Genomic DNA, 22,497 nt, shown 5'->3' on the forward strand with positions numbered 1-22,497 from the left:
TGAATTAGTGTTTCAGGATTCTTAGGGTATAATCCCAGCAGTGGAATTGCTGGGTCAAAAGGCAGTTCCATTTTTAGTTTTTTGAGGAAATTCCATACTGTTTTCCACAGTGGCTGTACCAGTCTTCATTCCCACCAACAACATACTAGGGTTCCCCTTTCTCAACAACCTCACCAGCACTTACTGTTTGTTGATTTGTTTATAATGGCCTTTCTGACCAGTGGGAAGTGGTATCTCATTGTGGTTTTAATTTGCATCTCTCTGATGGCTAGTGATGTCGAGCATCTTTTCATAAGTCTCTGGGCCCTCTGTATGTTCTCCTTGGACAAGTGTCTGTTCAAGTCTTTTGCCCATTTTTTAATTGTTTTTTTTGTCTTCCTGGAGTGGAGTCATGTGAGTTCTTTACATATTTTGGAGATCAAACCCTTGTCCGAGGTATCATTGGCAAATATATTTTCCCATACAGTTGGTTCCCTTAAAAATATGGAACACTTCACAAATTTGCATGTCATCCTTACACAGGGGCCATGCTAATCTTCTCTGTATCATTCCAATTTTAGTATATGTGCTGCTGAAGTGAGCACAAGGCCTTGATTTATTGTTCCATTTATTTATGCATTTGTTGGTTGCTTCCGTATGTGCCCTGACCTGGAGGTTGAACCAACAACCTTGGTGTATCAGGAGATGATGCTCTAACCAACTGAACTACCTGTCAGGGCCCCAGGCTCATCTCTTAAAGGACTTTACTGAAGGCCCTGGGAAATAGCCAACACAACGTGAACATCCTGGGACTCACCCAAACCCCCTTTTTAAATGTCCAATTCAGTGGTTCTGGATTTTTTTAAGTAATCGTTTTACTAATATTAGATTTCCCTAATCTGTACCCAGGGTAAAACAGGTAACATTTTAATCAGTTGTTTCAGAACTACATAACAAAGGGACACTGGCTTCCTAACCTAAAGTAGTAGGCACCTTACTAGCCTCTGGCCCGCCTCCTCTGCTCAGCAGTTCCTCATTTTAGGGTCTGTTATAATACCTCCACTTACATTTACTAAATTCAGTATCAGGACATTTGCGGCTATGAGTAACTCCAAACAAAAACTGTTGACAGGCATTGAAGAGGTGACGTCAGCTGCTCAGCACTGTTGTTAGGAATCCAGCAACAATCCAGTGTTGTTTTGCCTCTCTGTGCCCCAGGCTGACTTCTCTGCAACAAGCTGTTTGCAGCAGTTCTGGCAGTTCCAGGTACAGCAGTGTCAGAGGGAAGAAAGCCTGTCTTTTGTGTCTCTTAGGAGCAAGGAAACTTTTCCCAGAAGCCTCCCTAGCTGATCTCACATCTCAGTGGTCAGAAGCAGGTCCCTTGCCCATTCCTAAGCCAATTACTAGCAAAGAGTATGGTTTAAAATAATCAGCATTTCCTTTCTTGAAGCTTGAGGTGAGGTCAGCTACATTTGATGCATGTAACTGTGTGGAAGAGGGTAAGTATGCAAAATGTTGGGACTCACTAGAGAAGGAAGAAGAGGAGTAGGCAGCCACCCATACCAGATTGTCCAGTATACAAATAGATCTCATTAGGAAATGAAGTTAGCTTTTATCAAGTACCTCCTACATGGTAGACACACTTAGGAATTTGTGTATATTGTTTCATTTAGTCATCACAGCAAACCTGGAGGAGCAGGTGATGGAACAGGCTCTACAGTGACTGGGCCCAGACAGCTGTGCCCTGGCACATAGAGTAGAGCGTGGGTTAAAATTCAAGTGCCATCTTCATGGAACATGCTGAAGACACCATCAGCCACGTGCAACTGAAGCGACCCTGGGCCACTGGGTCCTGGAACAACTCAGGAGCCCTGTGGATTGCACTGATCTCAAAGGGGACTTCAAAGATTACATGCTGGTTTTATAATCAGTGCTTTGGCTCTCTGCCCAGAGAGAAGTGACGAAACAGCCCTGGAATTTAGATAACCATCCAACTTCACGGTGACAAACCTACCAGGAGGGGGCCATAGGGTAGAGCCAGGGACCTGGGGAGACCCTACAGTTCTGCTGATTGTATACAGTCCCTGCAATACCTTCATTCTTAAGGCTCCTTAAAAAAATTCGTTTGACATGTAGTTACTGAGCAATTCTCCTGGAACTCTAGCTAAAGTCATCTATAATCCCAGGGGGTTATAACAGAAGCATGATTCTTCACAATTAGACTCCTGCCTTATCTGCAATGTTGTCCTACAAATAGTTTGTCATTACAACTGCCTTGCTCTTTCTTTTCTGAACCTGTCACTTACATTCCCGCCTGTCTTTGCCTGTGTCAGTCCCCTTGTGTAGAACCCTCCCTGTCTGCTTTTGTTTGTAAAGTCACACCCACAGTTCAACTTAAGTCCCATTATGTGTGTGAGGTACTCCTCAAATATCCAGGCCAATAAAATGAGCAGAAGCGATACGTGGCAGTTCCTTCTCTAGCCTGTAAGGGGCCTGGCTGTTTTTTCTTTCAGTTACTCTGTTAGCAATCTGACTGTCCCAAGGCCACCACACTGTGAGGAAGTCCAAGCTAGCGTGTGGAGAGGCACGTAGAGGAGTGGCGATGCACCAGACAGGCAAGTGAAGCCTTCTCAGACCTTTGAGCTCAGTCCAGCCTTTAACTGAATGCAGCCAAATGAGTGAATTTAGTTACTGGCACATAAAGCAGAATTGCCTGGCACAGCCCAGTCAGCATGGAGGTAAGAAAGAGTCGTGTTTTGCTATGCAGCAACAAATAACTAGAGCAAGTAGCATCACAGCAGGTCAGTTAGCAGGACTCTTCCCAGATAGGCTGAACCTGAGGCTTTCAGGTGGCATGGGAAATGGTGATCTTGGAGATCTCTGGCAGCCAGCTTACTGGGAGGGGGTAAAAAGAATGGGCTAGGAAGGGGGCACTGATGCAACAGAAAAAGCGTGCCTCAGTTCCCTACATGCTATTTATCTTCCCTGCCAGCATAGCTTTTTATGGCTCCATGTACAGTCCCTCACTTCCAGGTCACATTGTGCCTTCCCAGGCCAAACCCTCTGGTCAATTTTACAAACCCCATTGTGTGCAAAAATGGGGACAGAGATGTAGAACTTGAGGCAGTGCTTGGAACTGTCAGAGAATCATGGGGAGATGTGATACACAAAGAAAAGTGGCTGAGTGCCCCCAAATATCACCTCCTTTGTAGCTTTGCCCAACAACAGGTTCCCCGTCCCGGAAAAATTTTCCATACTTTGTTCAGGAAGTTTTTAATTTACTGCATTTCTTAATTACCTTCAGGGCACTGCATCAGTCTCTCAGAATTCAAAGATGAAGATACAGTCTTACTTTTGAGATGTTTATTACTGCTTGATGGATAAATTCTGGGGCCATACTATGTTTTGGCATTATGAAGTTATTTAAACATTTTCCTAGAAGAACTACACCAGCTGGTAAAAGAATTCATTTTCTCCTTTAAGTCTTTGGGAGAAAAAAATCCTGATTTGTTTATTTACTTATTTATCCACCCCACCCCACCCTCCCTGGTCCTTTCAGACCTCAACTCCACCCCATCCTGCTTGCTTCCATGTCTAGTTCTAATTTTCTAGATATAATTTTTGTCATGTACTTTACCCAGCTTGAACTTGATTAGTGACTGACGGCCCATGGGCTGCTTCTGTGATGGATCTGAGATTTCAAAGCTCCAAAATGGGCCCCCAGAAATCATCATATCACTCACTTTTCCAAAAACAGTGGTGAATTCAAACCACAAATCTCTGAACTAGCCCTGTGTTCACTCGATACACTCAATAGAAACATTTCAAAATTTGATTCCACTGAATATCTGTCCAATTTTTTATGTAAGTTGTGTTTTCTGTCATATTGGTTTTACAAATAACAAGGGTCAAACTCATAAACTTCTTATAAAGAACAAACTGGATCCAGCCCTAGAAACTTAGGGGCAAGCAGCTCAAGAGTTTAAATCAGGCAGCTTCAGGATAATGAAGTGATTAAAGCCAATAGTGAATAAAACGGCTCAGCTCACGTGTTGGTAGTGAGTTTTCTACTCACTGAAAAAGGTACTTGCAGATAGTGAAAACGGTATGGCTCCAAAGTTCCCAGCACCAGCCATTTAAATTCCTACCCTTTCCTTTGCTTTTGATGAAACCATCTAAACTGGTGACATGAAGGAGGAGAAAGGACACTTTGAGAGCTACTAGCAGAACATGAATTGATTGCTATGCCCCACCTCGCAAACGCTTGTGACAGCTGCCTGGCTACCCCTGGCTGTGTGATTGGGCAGTTGATCCTGGTTTATAGACAGGACTACTATTCCCCACCCTGCCCCTCCCCTCCCCATCCTAAATTCCCTTCAAACTCTAGTATTAATTGAGCCATGAGCCTTGGGCAGGTCAGCTTCTCTGGGCCTCAATTCCCTCATTTAAAAAATGAGGAGGTGGGAATAGGCCCATGATTTTATTTTAAAAATTTTATAAACAGTAAAGAAAGAGAAGAACAATTCAGTGCAAGAGCACGTTTGTACCGGGCATATCTGCCCTGACCTGCCACTCGTGGCTTCTCACATGGAAACCTCATAAGAAATTCTCTAAAACTGTGATCTGATCCAGCTTTAGGCAAGAAGTTTTTCTCCTTTTATAGAAGCTGAGCTCAATCATTTGGGAGTCAACATTCCTGTTCTTTCTCCTCTTGTTTTTTTTTCTGTTTTGTTTTGTTTTGTTTTATGTGTATGTGTATATTTCTTTCAGTGATTCTTTTACTGCATTTTTAACTGAAAATAGACATTTTTTGCATGTAGCTGTCCAGATTATGAAAAAAAAAGAAACTCAATCACCAACTTACACCATACACAAAAATAAATTCAAGGTGGGTAAAAGACTTAAATATAAGTCATAACACCATAAAAGTCCTAGAGGAAAACATTGGCAGGAAAATCTCAGACATTCCACTCAGCAACATCTTCACAGACATGTCCCCTCAAGCAAGGGACATAAAGGAAAGAATAAACATATGGCACCTGCATGGCTAAAGAAAACAGCATGAAAATGAAAAGAGAACCAACTGTATGGGAAAACATATTTGCCAATGATACCTCAGACGAGGGTCTGATCTCCAAAATATATAAAGAACTCACACAACTCCCCTCCAGGAAGACAAACAACCCAGTTAAAAAAATGGGCAAAGGACTTGAACAGACACTTCTCCAAGGAAGCAAATCAAGGGGGAGGGTGGAAGCAAGGGAGGGAGGGGCAGGGAGAAAATGCAGACAACTGAAATTGAACAACAATAAAATTAAAAAAAGAAAATAGACATTTTATTTTGCTTATACAAGGTACAATTTCAAAATAGAGGTCATATAATATGTAGATATAATAGATAAGGGAATATAAATATAAATGTGTATGTACGGAAAACGTCACTGAGATCAATTTTCTTTCTGAATCCTTAAATCAGGAGGATTCACTGGGCACAATATCTCTTTCCTCCCTTTCAGTACATGCAGAGCACCTCACTGGAGAGAGTTTTAGGAGCTGAAAACCTGATGCCATCCTTATAGATTTTCCCCAAGCCAGGAGGAGCCTAAGTTCACTTAGAGCCTCAGGGATATGTCTTTTCTTTGTAAACTGCAAGCCAAGAGGAGGGACAGAAGAGATAGTCAAGCTGATTAGCTATCCTGAGTAAATGTCATAATGAAATAAAAGCCCTGATCGGAAGACCTGAGGCCTTCAACAGCTGGGACTTTGGTAACTCGGCCCTATATCTGAGGCAGGGCCTGGCGTGCGGTTTTTGTGCTGAACCTGGAGAACCTATTCATCCAGGCAGTGTCTAGGGTAGTAGGCACAGTTGATAAAATGATGCCCAGTCGTTTTAGCATCCTGGCAGCTTTTCCCTGGTGCTCAACCTCTTGAGTCTTTTCTAGGTCCCCTCTGGCCAGAGCAGAATTGGTGCCTTCGCTCAAGCCCTTGCTGGCCCCGCTGGCCCCCTGGGGTTTCCTAGGCTGCGTGGTGGTTTTCTGCATCCTCCTCTCTGCCGCCGGTTACCCCAGTCATTGGCAAATTTTCCATATTTTCCATTTGAACACTAGGTGTCCAGGAATTTTGCCTGTAAAGCAGATAATTGACAGGTTTTAAAAAGAGGACTTGCCCTCAAATGAAGTAAACAGATACTCCCTGTTGAACACTCAAATGGAGAAAACTCCATTCACAGATACTATTTTAATCCCCTCATCCACCAGAGTCCCCGGTGCTGGTGCAGCAGCTTCCCCCACTTTGCCAACTCTCTGCTAAACAGTGGGAGTTCAGATGGTAAGAACAAGAGAAGGAGAGAGAGACTAGGAACCCGGCTAAGACCGATGTGATAATCCTGATAAAAATGATGTGATGTTTTGGCACTTAGTGTTAAATAAATAAACAAACAACTACATTGATCAGTTCCTGAGTAACCAAGAGAAGGGGAGGCATAACACTTTAATTCCATATTTCCGTCATGTTTTTTAGGCCATGAGTATCTGAGTCAGCAATTTCTTTCCTGGATTATTGAATCCCCCTCCTGTGGATAAGCACTTTTTAGGACATTTAAAAATAAACACTTTGAGCTTCTTGGAGGTTAACCAATTCTTAAAGATACATTTATGAATATTTCTCTAACATAGTCTGTGAATATTGATATTTCCTCTTAAATGAGTATATTTATTGGCCATATGTACCACATTTTCAAATTCTTTTTAAGAATATATTTTTAATATATTATTCTTTTAAAATATTGTGTGTGTATTCTTTTTTAAATATAGTCAATGAATATAGTCATTACAATTTCTGAAGAGTGTAACTCCAAATACAGCATTTTATATGGAAATTGTTATAATGATAGTTTGAAAATCCTTTTAAAAGTCATATATTTTGCCACATTTTAACATTTTGGGGTTTTTTTTGACGTGTTCAAGTAATATATCATCTTCAGTTTGTCAATTTCTAAACTATGAGGTTTATGTCACTTCAGGCTCTCACTCTCACCCCCACAGAAGGGGGTGAGAGTGAGAGCCTGCATCTCTAGCCAGGAAAGGGCTAAAGTCATGATAATGAAGCTCTTTTGAATGGAAGAATCTTGTCTAGTGTGGTTGAGATGGTATTGCCAGATTCTGAAGATTTATGTAAATTTTTATATGATGTTTTCATTTTGGCTTTACAGCCGCATTTCATGAAATGTTCATTTTTTCAAAAGTAGGCTCAAAGGGCGGTATAGTTTTTATATGGATATGATATTTAGAAAAGAATATTTTTTTACTAGTAACTAAAAGTTTATTTTCAACAAATCTGATACCCATTCATTGTGCAGTGCCGAGGGAGGGTCCAGAGCAACCACGTTAACATGGAGCACTGAAATACTGGCTACTGATTGACAGAAGTATAAAATTAAGGCTGATATGTCATTTAAAGTTTTAATGAAAGAATGATAAAAATGACCGAAGACTAGAAAACTAGTAAAATCTGAAATTTCAGCAAGTGGCAGAAACAATCTGGTCACAAATGCTGACATGTAGAATTTCAATTATTACAAATATAAAAGTAAGGCTGACATGAAGGAGTATATTTATAAAAAGTTAAATCCATATTTAATGTGTGTTCAAGAAGAATATATTCATGACTATATGATAAGAATTGATACAAATTGCATGTATATCAAATTGATTATTTGGCACAGCCTTTCCTTCTGAGTTGGCTCTCAGTAAAATTGGCCCCGTGTCATCAGTTAGGTTCTGGCGGCCCCATTTCTGACAAGTGGCCTGCTTTGGAAAGTGAAGGGCTCTCTAGGACTGGCTCAGTGACTGCTCAGCTCCGACACTCCTTTTGGCCAACACAGAAGGGGGTGAGAGTGAGAGCCTGCATCTCTAGCCAGGAAAGGGCTAGAGTCATGATAATGAAGCTCTTTTGAACGGAAGAATCTTGTCTAGTGTGGTTCTCCTGTGCCACTCACCTTGATTTTTTGCGGTAACGTACTAGAAGAAATGCCACACACACTACACAAATCACAAGGACAGGTGTGGAGACTGCCACTGTAAAAGAAGAGAACTGAGCTGGTATCATGCTAAAAGTCCAGGTAGCAGATTCATTTCCAAAAATCTAAAAATTCTTTACAATTTACATTCCTGAAGAGAGATCCAAACACCTCCCCAACCAGCTTACTATTATTAACATTTCTTAAGGTCCATGAAATCCAATCTATTCTACATCTGGGCAAAAAGTTCACTTCTTTCCCACTAACACTGCCAGTTCAAACTGTCCCCATTCATCTTATCCCCCGTCCCCTGCTCCTAATCCTCGTGCTTCCTGAGCTGAGTGGCATGGTGATGGGCAGGGGCAGGAGTAAGTCCGGAGGGGATCACAAGCTTGGGTGGATGTATAGGAGGATGAGGGTGAGGAGGCCAGCTCTTTGTGAGAAGAAATGCTTGCTGCCAATTCCAAAGTCAGGAAAATAACAGACACGGGTCCTCGTCAGTTGTCCTTTGACATGACTCCCCCCTTTTCTGCAGCTTCACAGAATCCTGATGTAGAAATGATAGCTAGCAGTGCCATGTGTCTTCCAATTTCATTATCATTATTTATTTGCTACTTTTTATGACAGAGAAAGGGTGATAAGGGCAAGGAAGAGGTATTATAAGAGAGGTCCTACAGATGAGAGAAGAATAAGGTAATGCTTAGGAAAAGGAACAAAACGTGTGGACTGAGTTGTAAGGAACAGCACAGAGGGGTGGGAGGAGTTAAGGGTGGAAGGCCAGCAGCGATGACAGCATTTAGATTTATTAGACAGGAACAGTGGGATCTTCATGTGGAAACAAAAGGCTTATCCTGTGGGCAGCGTGAGCACAACTATTTTTAAAACACTTGTGTCAATAATAAGCTCCAAGCAAATTTGGCCAATTTGCCTTAATGTTATGAAGTCTTCCTGCAAAGATCACCTAGCTGTCCCATGTGCAAGATGACAACCCTGAACATCTGGAGAGTCAGCTGTCTCACTGGGGACCATGAGTCACTTCTGTCTCCTAGACTATTAAGCTTTTGGACTGTTAAGCTTTTTGACTATACAACCAACACATAACTTCGTAGGCAAGAGGAATTTCCTATGGCTCAGCCTTCAAAATAGAACCCTCTTGAAAAACAGCTAAATACATGGATGTGGGGCAATACCCAGGTTCTCTGCTGGGTAGGGGCAGAAATGCATGCAGTTTCTCTCAAGGGTAGTTGGTAGCATAACAAAAGCTTTAGAGAAGACCATACCCTTTGACTCTCCAATTCTGCTTCTAAGAATTCTAAGGACATGGGAAAGGACCATATTTTGCCATGTATGATGCACACCCACATTTTTTGGCCCACACTTTCAGGAAAAAAATCTTTCATTTTAATTTTTTAATTCATTCATTTATTTATTTATATTTAGAAACCCAACCAGTTATCGTATTCCAGGGTATTGTTTTGCATACAGATATCGTTATTGCTTTTTAAAGTTATACTTTTAATGCATCGGCATAAATAAAAGAATTAAAAACATTTATATAGATACAAAATTAGTAATACCCATGTATAATGCACACCCTTATTTTTACCTCAAAAATTTGGGCAAAACTTTACAACTTTACAAGACTTCAAAACTACTTGCAGTAGAAGTAAGCCTAGAAAACTTGTTCCAAAAGAAGGGACAGAAAATGTGGGAAATTGGGGACAGATGTTTTGAGTTTTCAAACTTAACATTACTCATCAATATGACTAAAAGTCAGAAGTCTTTTATTAGCAGATATTGCGGCCTGTGATAAGCTCTTTCGTCACATTGACTCATCAGCTTGGCGTGCATTTACTGTTTGTAGAGAGATTTAGTGGAAAAGGAAAGTTGATGTAAACAATAGTTGTATTTCACAATGCTGCTTCCTGTTTCCTTTTAATGAGAATAAAAACTTCAGACTCAAACTCAAGTGAGGTCTCCTAAGCCAGTGACCCAAACACAGCAATTTGAATTCAGTGAATTAAACTCAAACACTTGGCCTCTTCCTCAGTTATATCAGACAAATTTAGTAGAGAAATTGAAACAAGAGTCACTAAAACAATGGACTAAAATATCAGCTGCCACAGTTCTCCACCCTTTTGTGTTTCCTCAGGGGGTGCATGGGTTAGAGAAAAAGGAAGTGAAAGAGATCGGTGAGATGGAGGAGGATGAGAGAGGAGGATTAGAGTCTGGGAAAGGTAGGAGAAAAAGTGGATTATTGCGCTGCAGGCCAGAAAGGTGGGCGCTGCTGCTGTGAGTCCAGTGCACGCTGGGTCTGAGGCTGCGAGGCGGCCTAGACAGTCAGCGGGCACTATTCCACGTGGATGATGAAAGGTCCTTGGGAATATGCATGGAATTGCCATTCCTGAGCAGTACCTGCAAACTAGGTCATTCAGGGAATAGTACCTATTTCTGATGTCGCTGTGCCCAGGATCCTTGTGTGTTTGTACTTGATGAGGGCAATTTTGAATTAAGAATGTCAATTCATTATGCTTGGGCACTTTTCCTAGTTTCTTTTCTATCTCTTACTATACTGAGAACATTCTAAATGTTGGGGTCAGAGTAGATAATCAATATTTAATTGACTTGATTAAACCATTAACATTCCATAAATTGAAGTATGCACATTTCAAGTACCATTTACACGTGACTTGGGGCGGTGAACACACAGCACAGCATACAGATGACATGTGGGACTGTGCACCTGACACCTGTAATTTTGTTAACCAGTCACCCCAATAAATTCAATAAAAAGGAAAAAACGTTTTAACAAAGTAAGTGCTATTTGCTTTTTAACGAGAAATCTGCATTTCATTGCAGTTTAGGACCATATCTGGCACAAAATAGGATCTCAATTTACATTGACTGAACAGATGAATGGCAGAGACATAGCTCGTGTGAAAGGCCGAGCAGACCGAGCGCAGCGCACTTATTTCGGATGTGCCGGACTAGAGCTGTAACGCATTCAGAACAGTGAACCCCTACTCCCAGTGTACTCAGTGAATATGGCTGTGTGAACCGTCATGGGTAACAGTTTTGACCTTTTATTTTATAACTGAGACTCTTCAAGAATACCTTAGTCAAGAGTCAGAGGCCAGATATTGGAATTATTGAACAAAGATATAGATGAAAAGGGCTGCCAAGGGCGGCAGTAGATATTTCAGACAATGAAATGATGAGTCACACTTCTTTAATATTTATATTTAAAGGTTAAAGCCCTCAAATTCACTTACCCATTTGTGCATTTATTCAATATTTATTCAACACCTACTATTTACCATTTTCTATAGAACTAAAAATAGCAACTTTAAAAGTTGTGATATCTTTTATAACCTTATTTAAAAAACAAGTTATGATATTGGTAGTATCAATGGGTTGATTAAAACGTTAAGTAAACATTGACTGAACGACCACTATAGTAAAGTATTGTATATATTTCCTTACACAGATGAACTCAGCTGATTGCTTATTATGTAGCAATAGCAACAGCCACTGATGCCTAGGGCACCAGCGAGTACCTCTGTCACTGGTACCTGTCCTGGGCATACTCTTAGGTCTCAGGTGCCTGCGATTGTATATGACATACTTTGAATGTATTATCACTAAGTATTTTCAGAAAATAAACATGCTTTTCATTTTAGCATATACCTTCTCAGCAGATGAAACTCAAGTAATACAAATGAAATATATCTAGTTTTCATCTCCTTGCTGAAATTACTTGCTCTGTCCTATAATTGTTAACATGTTATCTTTATATTTTAAGCATCCTGAAAGAAGATATTCTTATTCATATAATATGTAAGGTTTAAAGCTATTTTTTTCTTTTAAATCTCTGTGTTTTAACAGTTCCTTGCACATAGGTATCTTTGTCTATTGTACATGTTTAGTTAATGTTTATTATATTACATTTCAGAATTTAGGAGTGACTTTCTCATATTTTGACCCAGTGAAAGACCCAAATTGGAAAAAATATATATTCTAGATTATAGCCCACAATAAAATACTTTGAAAATTTACATAGAAAATATGGGCCCTAAATTTTATGTGTAGGACTTCATCCTATAGCTATACTTGCACATATGCAGAACAATACAAGGTTTTCCAATTAATCATTGTTTGTAACATAGCCGAAGAATGTAAGCAATCGCACATCCAAATAGGGTTTGGCTAAATAAATTGTGGCAAATTCATGCTATGGAATATTCTGAAGCTGTTAACAAGAATAACATGGTTTTATGTGTTGATGTAGAAGCATCTCCAAGATATACCACTAAGTGAATACAAACAGGGCGCAGAACAGTGATGATAAAGTACCTAACTGGCCAGCATCATTCATCCTCTATGTGTGGTTACATCCTGACTTTGTCTGAAAAAGGCGTAGAAATCTGGAAACAGGAGTTTCTTCCTTCCGGCAAGGGGATTTTTTAGACATAGGGCTTACTTTTTACTATATATATCCTTTTGTAAAAAAAAAAAAAAAGGATATATATAGTAAAAAAAATTTAAACCATGTGCAAATATTACCAATTTAAAAAATGAATAACAATTTTAAAACTGTAGAAAGATTAATATAGTATGTGACATAAAAACAAAAATTAGCTTGGCTTCTTTATTTATTGGTCTCCTCTTAAATGATAAACATATTTTGTTTCCACATCCTTGTTATTAAATGCCACAGTTTCTCTATGAAAATACTCTACAAAGAGCCTTTCTAAAATGTCTTGCCTTTGCATATATGATTGTTTTTTTTTAAAAAGCCATTTTAATCAACTAACTGCTGAAATGACCAAAGCCACTTGGTTTTTTCCAGATGACACTAATGCGGATAAAATGTAACTACAAAAATGTGAATCTTCCTCTAGCAGGAAAACTTGGAAATCAGTAAAAAAATCATTTTTGCCCATGTGATATTAGTTTTTTGGGTTCATTTGAAAACCTGTCAGACAAAAGTATTAGGTTCTTTCTTACTACTTGCATTTCTCTCTTTTTGCTTCTGTTTCTCTTTTTCACTCCTCTCTTCTCTGAGCTCTCCTCTCCTCCTTTCATCTTTTTCTTTCATTCTTGCTAACGCTTTTTAATTTTCCTACTTTCATTTCCCGAGACGTTCTCTATCTCCTAGCCTTACTGTTCTGTCGTCTTCTGTAAAAAGAAGCCTTCTAGCCTGAGAAATCCGAACAGTCTGGCTGTACGTGCGTTGTGCTAACACTCTGGGAGAGTAGTGCAACCTATGTGTTGGCAGGACAACATCATCTCAATGAAGCCAGCACTCACTTGTGGTTTCTAATAACTCTGGACAGAAGTCTGGCCCTGCTTCGCAGAACCGAATTGCTGAATAGGCCCTTTGGTGATGTGTCTACTCTCTGGTTTTCATATCAGGAGCCTGACAGTGGGAAGGTACCACTGTCAGATAAAGAATTCTGTAAATAGGGTCATTGTGCAACTTAGTCTCTAAACTGAGACACTTTTGAGAGTGAAAGGAAATGCTAGCAGTGATCATGCGGGGACAACAGACACAAACCAGGACTGTTCAGCTTCCTGGGACCGCAGTCCTCCGAGCATCAACACTGCCATGACAAAGGTAAATACTTACCAGTGACGGCTGTGGAACTGTATGCATCTGTACCTGCGGAGAAGAGACTGCAGCTCAATTATGACTGTAGTTCTAAAGGCACTGTTCTCATTAAGCAGGAGAAATTCTGGACAATTTGGTTCCCATCTTAAAAGCCTTGAGAAATTTATGGCTGGCAAAGCCAAACTCAGCAAAGAACAAGCAAGGTAATTATTTCTTTTAAATACTGGGCCACAGTTATGAATAAGATATGCCCTTACAAGTAATGGGGGGGGGGAAATGGGGACAACTGTAATTGAACAACAATAAAAAAATTTTTTAATGAAAAAAAAATAGAATCGGATATGCCCTTACAGAAGATACAAATTACCGTAAGCTCCTCCATCCCATAGATCGTGACTCCAGATGGTGGAAAGCTTCTTCTGTCCTCCTATATTGCGAGGAGGCAGGTATTATTCAGATTCTTGGCAAACCAGGTTAGTACGGTGAGCCTTGTCACACATGGGAGATGGACTTTCTTTTTTCACCAGACTGAGCCAGGACGGAGCACAAAAAATAGAGACCAGAGCAAGAAGGCTGTAGCAGACAGAAAGCAGGTAGCAGAGGGTTGCTAAGTTGTCCTGACTTTGGATGGTATAATGTCATGCAGGCAGAGAGCTGTCCTCTCCTAAAGCATGCAAAGCCAGTGCTAACCTGGCTTCTCCAGAGGGGCAGAGAGAGTGTGTCCCAAGGCCTTTGCTGTTGTTTGACGTTGGTCTTGGGAGGGCTCATTCCCAATGACCCCTGTGGTTTCTGCAGAAGGAGGTTTTGGTGTCATCAGCCTGGAACCCTGTGTAGTAGTTGGCTTTGTGGCTGTTGTGGTGTCTGACTTGAAAGTGAAAGCTGGCTCTGTAGGAAGGCGCAACACATGGAGAACACCGATGTTTAGAATAGTCACTTTCTCAGCTCCAGGACTGAGTGAACTCGATACCTGCTGTAATGGAGCCCATCCTGGGCCAGCCCTCCCCCAGCACATGTTCCACAGCTCTTTATGAAAGTCCCTTCATGGCCACAGACTTTTGAGAATGCTAGAGACTTTATAGTGATATATCATGGTGCATGTAAGTTAAAAATCTCAAAGATTAGAGTAGAGCCAGGCTTGTTTACTAGGGGAGATTGATCTCAAGAAAACAAGTGATACAGTATTTGCCAAAGACATGTGAGATGTGGGTTTTAGATTCTTTGGCATGTGTTTTCACAAAACTTCTAAATAAGAGGAAGCCTAATATCAGGCCATCTCAACTATAAAGTGTATTTGAAGAATGTCTGGCTTTGCCTCAATCTCAGCATCTTTGGCTGGCTGACCATACTGTTTGGGCCACTTTCCCATGCGCTTCCAGCCACAGATGCTGTGAGAAGTTATCATGCCCTGTAGCCCTTTGTCACTTCCTCATACTACCCAGGCTGCAAGCACGCCAGGTACTTTGCAGATCGAGTTCCCCAGAGCCATCCTATCCAAGTGCCCGTGGCCATGTCACTCTGCATCAAAGATGACACCCTCACATCCAAGATTTCAACTGTGCAGTTTCATCTGACCAAGTGTTTGGCACACGAAGGCAGGACTGGGAAAGGCCACTTAATTATTCTTATCAATTGGGTTAATCAGATGTGACTCTGATCAAAGGAGCTTTAGAATTACCCTGAACTTAAATATAGCCAGTACTTCAACCTCTTCCTTCTGTTTGTAGCCAACTAACCAGGAGGGGACCTTTCTCTGGCCCTCTACCCTCCCTTTAGCAGTGGTTCTCAGCCTTGTCTACCTAAGAATCACCTGCAGAGCCTCTAGAATTCTGATTCCCAGATGGCTCTCCAGAGTTCCAAGGTGATCTCGGTGGACAGCCAAGTTCAGGAACCAGTGCCCGCGGGAAGGCATGTCGGGCATGACAGGGTGGCTGTGCCTGGAGGGGAGGAGACAAGGGCCAGGCAAAGCCACAAATTGGATAATGGGACACAGTCAAGAATTAAGTGTAAAGTAAGGGTATCATAGGATACAGGGCACATTGTCCCATGATATTTGGCACCCAAGATTTTGAATTTTCTTAATATTGGGGCAGTGCTGAGGAAATCGGGATAGATGATTGCTTAAGACTCAGTGGAAATCTGGGACACTGGCAGCTTTGTGCAATGTTTCTGCACTGGAGCCATCATAGTCAATTTGCTGATGTTCAGGATGGTTGGGAGGCAATTCTTCAGGGGTCTCTCACATTTCTGAGAGCCATTTCTTTCTTTATTAACCCTTACAGAGCTCCTTGTAGGACCAGAACTCATGCACTGTTTTCTGTTGTTGATTTAAGAAAATTATTTATAATTGACATACAGTATTAATTTCAGGTGTACCACACAGCGATTCCGTATTCACATACTTTAGAAAGTTGTGGCCACAACAAGTCTCTGACCCAGCAGTGTTTTGTCTTTTGCCAGTGCCCCTGGAACTGTGGCAGGCTCACACGTGAGGCAGGCAAATCCCAGACCCTCCCCAGCTTCGATGAGGGTAGCAGTCTACAGTTAAGTCGGATCTGACCTAGTTAAGAGTGCATTATCAAATCTTACTAATCCTGCACATATAAAACCTGGATATCAAGCACCTTTGATTTAAAATGGAAAATTAAGCTAAAGTTAAATTTTTGTTCTTGACTTAAAAAAAATGTTTCCTATTACATAAGTTTGTGGTGGAACTCCAGCAGGGGTCCATGAATCTGAGGGCCGTGTGGGGACCTGAGTGTTAAAAGAGAATGAAAGTCCTTAAAACATTCCCAACATTCCTACCTTTTCCAGAAGGGGAGGGGCTGTTTGGCTCTGGGGTCACCCCTGCCGGTGCTACTGTGGAGGGTGGCCTTGGGCGAGTCAGGGAGGGGTCTCCTAGAGAGAGGACAACCACATGGCATTTATGCTCTTGAAGGTGGAGCCTGGGGTGGCTTCAGAACTGGATTTAAATAAAAAATAAGTATATGTATTTAAAACAGATACCTCTGGCTTTCTAGGCTAGATCAGAAGCACGAGAAATAAACTACAATCAGTGTTTCCCAGCCTGCAGTTCTCCTGCAAATGCAAACACGGGCTGCAAACACAGCAGGCAGCAGGTACAGCAGCATGTCTGCATCAATTCCCTCGTCCCCAGGCCCCCCAGGGGCAACATGGTTGGACCTAAACAGATATATCCAGCAGGCCGCATCACAGCATAGGAAGCTGAGCTCAGGGGATCCGAGTCTTTTATTAATGGCATCACCATGCCTGCTTTTTTCCCAGAAGGAGGTGCTGTCTCCATCTTCCAAGGGGATATATTTAAGCATCCTTGAAAGGATAGTCCAGGGAAAGGGTCTGTCAGTCTTCTGCATGGAGGAGGAGGCTTCCTGCTTGCCCTGCCTCTGACAGTCATGCAAAGAGAGGGGAAGGGGCTGCCAGGTGATCTAAATACTACAAATTCAGCGAGGAAGTCTGGCTCTCCAAGGAGTCCTTCAGAATGAGTTTGCTGTGGAACAACCTCCTCTGGTCAGCTTCCCCCACAGAAAGGTTGGGAATTTTCACAAACGTTATATGAGAAAGTATCTAGCTCACTGCTGGACATATACCAAGTGAGCAATAAATATTAAATCAGAATTCTCTTGGAAGACTGGGGGTTAATCTTTATTTTTCTAGAGTAAAGGGTAATATTTCTGGAAATGGCACAATTTGGCTTCCATAGCAAGATTATTCAGCTCCTTCTGCCATGGTTATCTAGTTGTAGATGGTTTAAAAAAATTGATTCTGGCAACTTTCCCTCACATTTGCTCTGGAGCACTGACTGGACACCAGACTTGGGTGACTGAATTAAGGGAATCTGTGCCCTATGTGTCTCCCCCATCTCCTGGGGTAGACATCAATGGAGAAAAATGGCAGCATTTCCCTGCAGACTCTCTCCTAGGGATAAAGTGGAAAAGCTCTCTGGGAAGCAAGCATGCTTGAGCACACACCCTTGTCCGTAGCCAAATTCTAGCTACCATAATCTTAAAGCTTTGATGGTGATAATAATTAATATTTACTAGGTTTCACTTAATTCTCCTACAGGCCACAATGTTGACATCAGGTCCATTTTCTAGATGAGAAACCTAGAGTTTCGAGGTGTTAAGGCCCTTGCCCAAGGTCTCATAGACTTAAGTAAGTGGCAGAGCCAAGATCTGAACCCAGAATTGTGTGAGCCCCCTTCCCCCCACCAAGGGCATGTATTTCCACCTCCAGGAGGTGTTTAGAGGCCCATTGGTTTATTTAGCCTCAGGCCTCAACACAAATCCCTTGGCCTCTCAGATGGACTCATTTAGTGACCCATATTGCCGCACTGCTGTCTGTGTGTCCTTGGCAAGGGTGGAGGGGAGGGATAGGGCAGGGATGGCTACTTACTGATGCACTTGAGACTGGGAATTGTCCACTGGGTAATGTTTGTATCCTCGTTACGCAGGCACTTAGTCAGGCTGGATGTCCCAGCTTTACGCTTGAAACCAAAGTTACAAATATACCGCTCCCTGGAGTTCTCGTTGTAACTCTTGACCTGGATGTTTGCATGTTCAATAGATGTGGGGGTAGAGCACGTGGCACCTGCAAAAGTACAGATATGAGGGGAGAGATGAACACATTTCAGCCTGTTCAGAAGCCTTCCAGAAACATTGCCTTGGGTGCCAGCCATCCAGCATAGCTAGAGAGAGAGGAGTTATCCACGAAAACCTCCTCTGCCTCACCCTCCACTTCCCATGCGTCCCCAACCTCAATTTCTCTAAAAGCTATCCATCTCTGTCTTTCTCTTCTGCCTCATCCATGCCAAGCCTCTGAGCTCTCTTGCCTAAATAAACACCACTAGACTCCAGGCAGCTGGCATCACCTTCAGAAATGCATATCTCATGGCTTCACTCTTACCTGACTTTCTGCTGCTCTTACAATAAAAATTAAAATCCTTAAGTCTTCAAGAATCTTCCAGAACTGGCCCTGCCTGCCTCACTAGCTACTCTTCACTGGCCACATGGGCCTTTGGTCCCCCCATCCTCCTCTCACCAGGCCCCCCATCCTCCTCTCACCCCACTCTTGGTGGGCCATCTGCCATCCTTCCTCAGGAAAGTCTTCCCTCGCCCCCACAGTCAGTCAGGTCACATAGTTCTATGTTCTTTCCCCATGTAGTTGTTTCACGGTTGCTTTTAAGACATTGAGGTGATGTAATGAGTGTATGTATCACCATCTGCACTGCAAGCCAGAGAGGATAGGGGTCATGTCTGTTTTGTCAACATTGTGTTCCCTGAGCCTAATGCAGTACCTGGCAGGAGCAGGTGCTCAAGAAATAGTTGTTCAGAGAATGAATGGATGAACTCTCTTCCTCAACTCCAGGCTTAACTTAAGTCTGGCTTAATAAAAGAGGCAAGATGAATTTCCCCAGACGGCTCTACTTTTGTGGTAGCTGGAATTAAACTCTGACTCCAAACCTTCAGCTGAAAATCCTGGCAATGGGGCTCTAGTTCTGTTCTGTGGAAATGAGGAGTTTTACAAGTTAGTGTCTGAGGATATCTGCCTTAGACTGAAATGTTGGCCATTTCCATTCTGAGGATGCCATATTTCTTACTGACTTTTTGTTGCTGTTAGTTATTCATGGCCTGTTGATATTTTTGCATCCTTGGAAAAATTCCTTGCCCACATAAAAGCATCCAACATAAGTGTTAAAGACATTTGATGAGTTTAATGAGTTGTAGGAGTACTTCGGGTGTTTTTCTACATTATGTAACAACAAAACTTGCAAAAAAGAAAAATTAACTTCTTTTTAATTATGCAAAATTGGTATTATTTACCATGCACTTAATGTAAACTGCTATAAAACTGTTAAAAATTCCTCCTTCCTCCTGGGGTGGGGTAGAGGGGTGGGGAGAAAATGCAGACAACTGTAATTGAACAACAATAAAATAATCTAAAAATTGGAAAAAAAATTAATTAAAATACCTATACATAAAAAAAAAAATCCTCCTTCCTCCCAATTAGAAATTGACATAATTGAGCAAGATTTAGAATCCAAGATTTTCTTGGTTTGAAACTTAATGGCTAAAATCGGTGTCCTGGACCTTGCTCAGCTGTGTCTGTTCATTTCATTTTGGGACACCGCTGTATAGACAGATGCTCAGTAAGTCTTAGGAATAAGCCCAGATCTGGTCTACTGGCTAGTTAGCATGGCACCTAGTATTCGTTCTCATATCTGAGTTTAGCAATGTGCCAAGATCAGGCAATTCTAGCTGAAAGTCCGATGATTTAGCTACCGGAGAGGGCTGTGAATAGCTTAACTCCCAAATGGATGAGGTGAGCTTGGCCATCTATCTGGATTAGACTGTGTGCTAGGCCTGGACGGGGACAGATTCTGGAAAGTTTGATCATCTTCTGCAACTCTGAACGTCATGGTGAGGATTCTGGATTCTGGAATGCAAATCTCCATCCACCCTGGAAAATGTCTCTGATCTGTACCTGGGTGTTCAGGTGATGCTGATTTCTTTTGGTATCCTTCAAATAAGCCAATCTTATTTGATTTACTCCAATAAATCTGTAACTGCCTTCCAGCAGCTGGAGCTTTCTTTTGGTCAGGAAAGATCTGGGTCAGCTTTGACTAAATAACAGCTTTCTCCTTCCTTCTCACATGATTCCTGTGGATTGGCCTGCCTCTGCCTAGAAACTCTAGCTTTCTGGAAGAGGACCCTGACCCTCTGCCCTGGCCTTGCCCACCTTTTCCTCCAGAGAGCAGTTCCTGGATTTCCATACTCTTCAGCTGATGGCTAGGTTTGGATGTCAGAGATGACTGCCAGAATCACCAGGATACTTATTCACCTGACTCCAAGGATCATAGTCTCCTGGACCCCTTATGCCATGTCCTACTGGTCAGGAGGGCCTCTCCAAAATCCAGAATCAGAGGGAACCATCTAGAATTCAGAATCTTAGGACAATCTACTGCCAAGTGCCTGACAGCCTTCAGACAGGCAACCCTGTGTGTCAGCTGTCAGACCCTCTCTTCCTGCTTCAGGAAGTCCTCCTCCTCAGGCCCTGCCACCAAAGCTTCAGCATACCTCATACCTGAGCCCACCAGAACTATGAGAGCCCAGTGAATCAGTCACTCCAGGCTTCACTTGGTTTTCCTAATCTCAAGAGAGAAAATGGATTATTAATTTTTGTTCTTATTTGTTACATATATAATCTGTGTCATCCTTTGTCACTCCATGATAGTCTCAATGTTCTCTTTTCACTTATGTAGCTTCTATAGTGGACTCAAACATTTTCATTTTCTTTTCAATAAGATCATAGGATAATCATTTTACCTTACTAATTTCTGGAAAAAAAAATCTCCTACTCACTTCTATGAACAAAGTGAACAAAGTTATTAGAGAGAAGAAATCTAGCTGCTAGTTTACTTCACTTACTGTCCTTTCTCTGTTCCATCTGGCCTGTGGGCTGTACCTTACTTGCCTGAATCCCTTCCAAAACATTGTTATTTGCCAGATAGTCCTCAAGTTCAATTTTTCAACTGGTTTTAATTTCAAATAATGTTCTGAATCTTTTAATCTCTCCTTGGTTGCCTTTTTTCACTCTTCTGTGTTATTTTCAAATTGGAGATTTTTGTCAGCAAATTGTTCTACGTCTTCTAAGTGTTGAAATAGTCTTCTCCATTGAGGACAGTGGTTTCAGCTCTGAGTGTTTGTAGCTCATTTTGAAATAAGACGTATGTGGCCTGTCACTTGAGGGGATTTAAAAAGTCAAGGCAATGGCAACCATGTCAAGCTTTAAAGCATTGTTGCTGTAGTAGAAGGGCATCAGTGCTAATGTGTGAATCACCTAGTCATCCCTCAGAGCTCATTCTCATGTGGGTGGGACAGTCCTGTGAATCTAAGAGCCCAGAGTTCTTACAGCTTCCCACAAATATGCAGTCTTTTTTGGGGATGGCTTGACTTATTACTCTTGACCTTAGATTCATAGGAGGTAGTACCCCTCTCAGCTCAACATCCCTTCCGCCAAATGTTGTTGTGCTGCAGGTATATTCAGTCATAGCAACCATGAATTTTACACACCAGATAGGAAAGGGTTCACAAGAAACATGCTATACACACAGTTGAGAACCACTGTTGTATAAGGAAAAACAAGCTGGGCCAGAACCTGAGTAAATAGTGATTGTTTGCAGCTTCTGTAGATGTTCTTCCCAAGCCCATCTCTGCTGTTAAATCTAAGGGCACAGGTCTTAAGTCACTGTCATCTCTCCTTTTCTTCTTGGACAATCTATAGGAACCAGTTATCATCAATGAGTGGAACAAACCCAGTCAAAACCAGTAATGGTTTTGGAGGAAGAAATTACAACTATGGAAAGGGGGAGGGGATGAGAAGAATATACCCTATGGTGTTGGGATAGAATTGAGGTTGGAGGTATCAGTATATAATTAGTGTGCGTGTGTAGCCATGTGTGTCCATGTATGTGTATCCATGTGAGTGTGTACATGCAAATGTGTATCCATGTGTGTGTGTGTGTGCTAGCTCTCTCCTCTGACAGTGCCTAGAAGTGAAGACATGCTAGCAGCAAACCTACTTGGTACCCAGGTTTTGGTCTGTGCAAAAAGAAACCATGGGTCCTTGGAGAAAAGTCTGATTCCAGGGTTAGGACATGGAACGCACAAGGTGAAGTTGGAATATCTTGCACCAGAAAGTAAGGAAGTGCTCAAAGAACAATGGAGACATGTCAAACAGACATAGGGCCAGGTTGAACCCCCTCTTGGTCACCAAATCTGGGTGATTTGAGTACTAAAACAAGATAATAATAGATTAGGGAACAAAATAAAATTCCCTAAGTTTGTACTAATATAAATTAATAGATTTATTAAGG

General features: G+C 41.7%; 1 protein-coding gene and 1 non-coding gene across 4 annotated transcripts in view; both read right to left on the reverse strand.

Moving 5' to 3' along the window:
• Nucleotides 1–477: 477 nt before the first annotated feature.
• Nucleotides 478–584, reverse strand: LOC112296454 (U6 spliceosomal RNA). The gene has a single exon (XR_002973902.1). It is a non-coding gene; the product is annotated as a U6 spliceosomal RNA (small nuclear RNA).
• Nucleotides 585–5,308: 4,724 nt separating this feature from the next.
• The window catches only part of IL15RA (interleukin 15 receptor subunit alpha), a 34,137-nt gene continuing 16,948 nt past the window's right edge, over nucleotides 5,309–22,497 (reverse strand). The window contains exons 2-8 of one of the 3 annotated variants that reach the window (XM_045186637.3): nucleotides 18,018–18,212; nucleotides 16,410–16,502; nucleotides 14,298–14,492; nucleotides 13,975–14,034; nucleotides 13,626–13,658; nucleotides 7,976–8,054; nucleotides 5,309–6,103 (exon numbers count right to left, since the gene is read on the reverse strand). In XM_045186637.3, coding sequence (XP_045042572.2) covers nucleotides 5,995–6,103; nucleotides 7,976–8,054; nucleotides 13,626–13,658; nucleotides 13,975–14,034; nucleotides 14,298–14,492; nucleotides 16,410–16,502; nucleotides 18,018–18,212 — 764 coding nt within the window. In that variant the 3' untranslated portion in view covers nucleotides 5,309–5,994. The remainder of the gene's footprint in view (nucleotides 6,104–7,975; nucleotides 8,055–13,625; nucleotides 13,659–13,974; nucleotides 14,035–14,297; nucleotides 14,493–16,409; nucleotides 16,503–18,017; nucleotides 18,213–22,497) is intronic. The other 2 variants (XM_045186642.3, XM_045186640.3) reach the window with 2 other exon arrangements.

The sequence above is a fragment of the Desmodus rotundus genome, chromosome 4 (assembly GCF_022682495.2).
Source record: "Desmodus rotundus isolate HL8 chromosome 4, HLdesRot8A.1, whole genome shotgun sequence".
In the NCBI taxonomy this organism is placed as follows: Eukaryota; Metazoa; Chordata; class Mammalia; order Chiroptera; family Phyllostomidae; genus Desmodus; species Desmodus rotundus.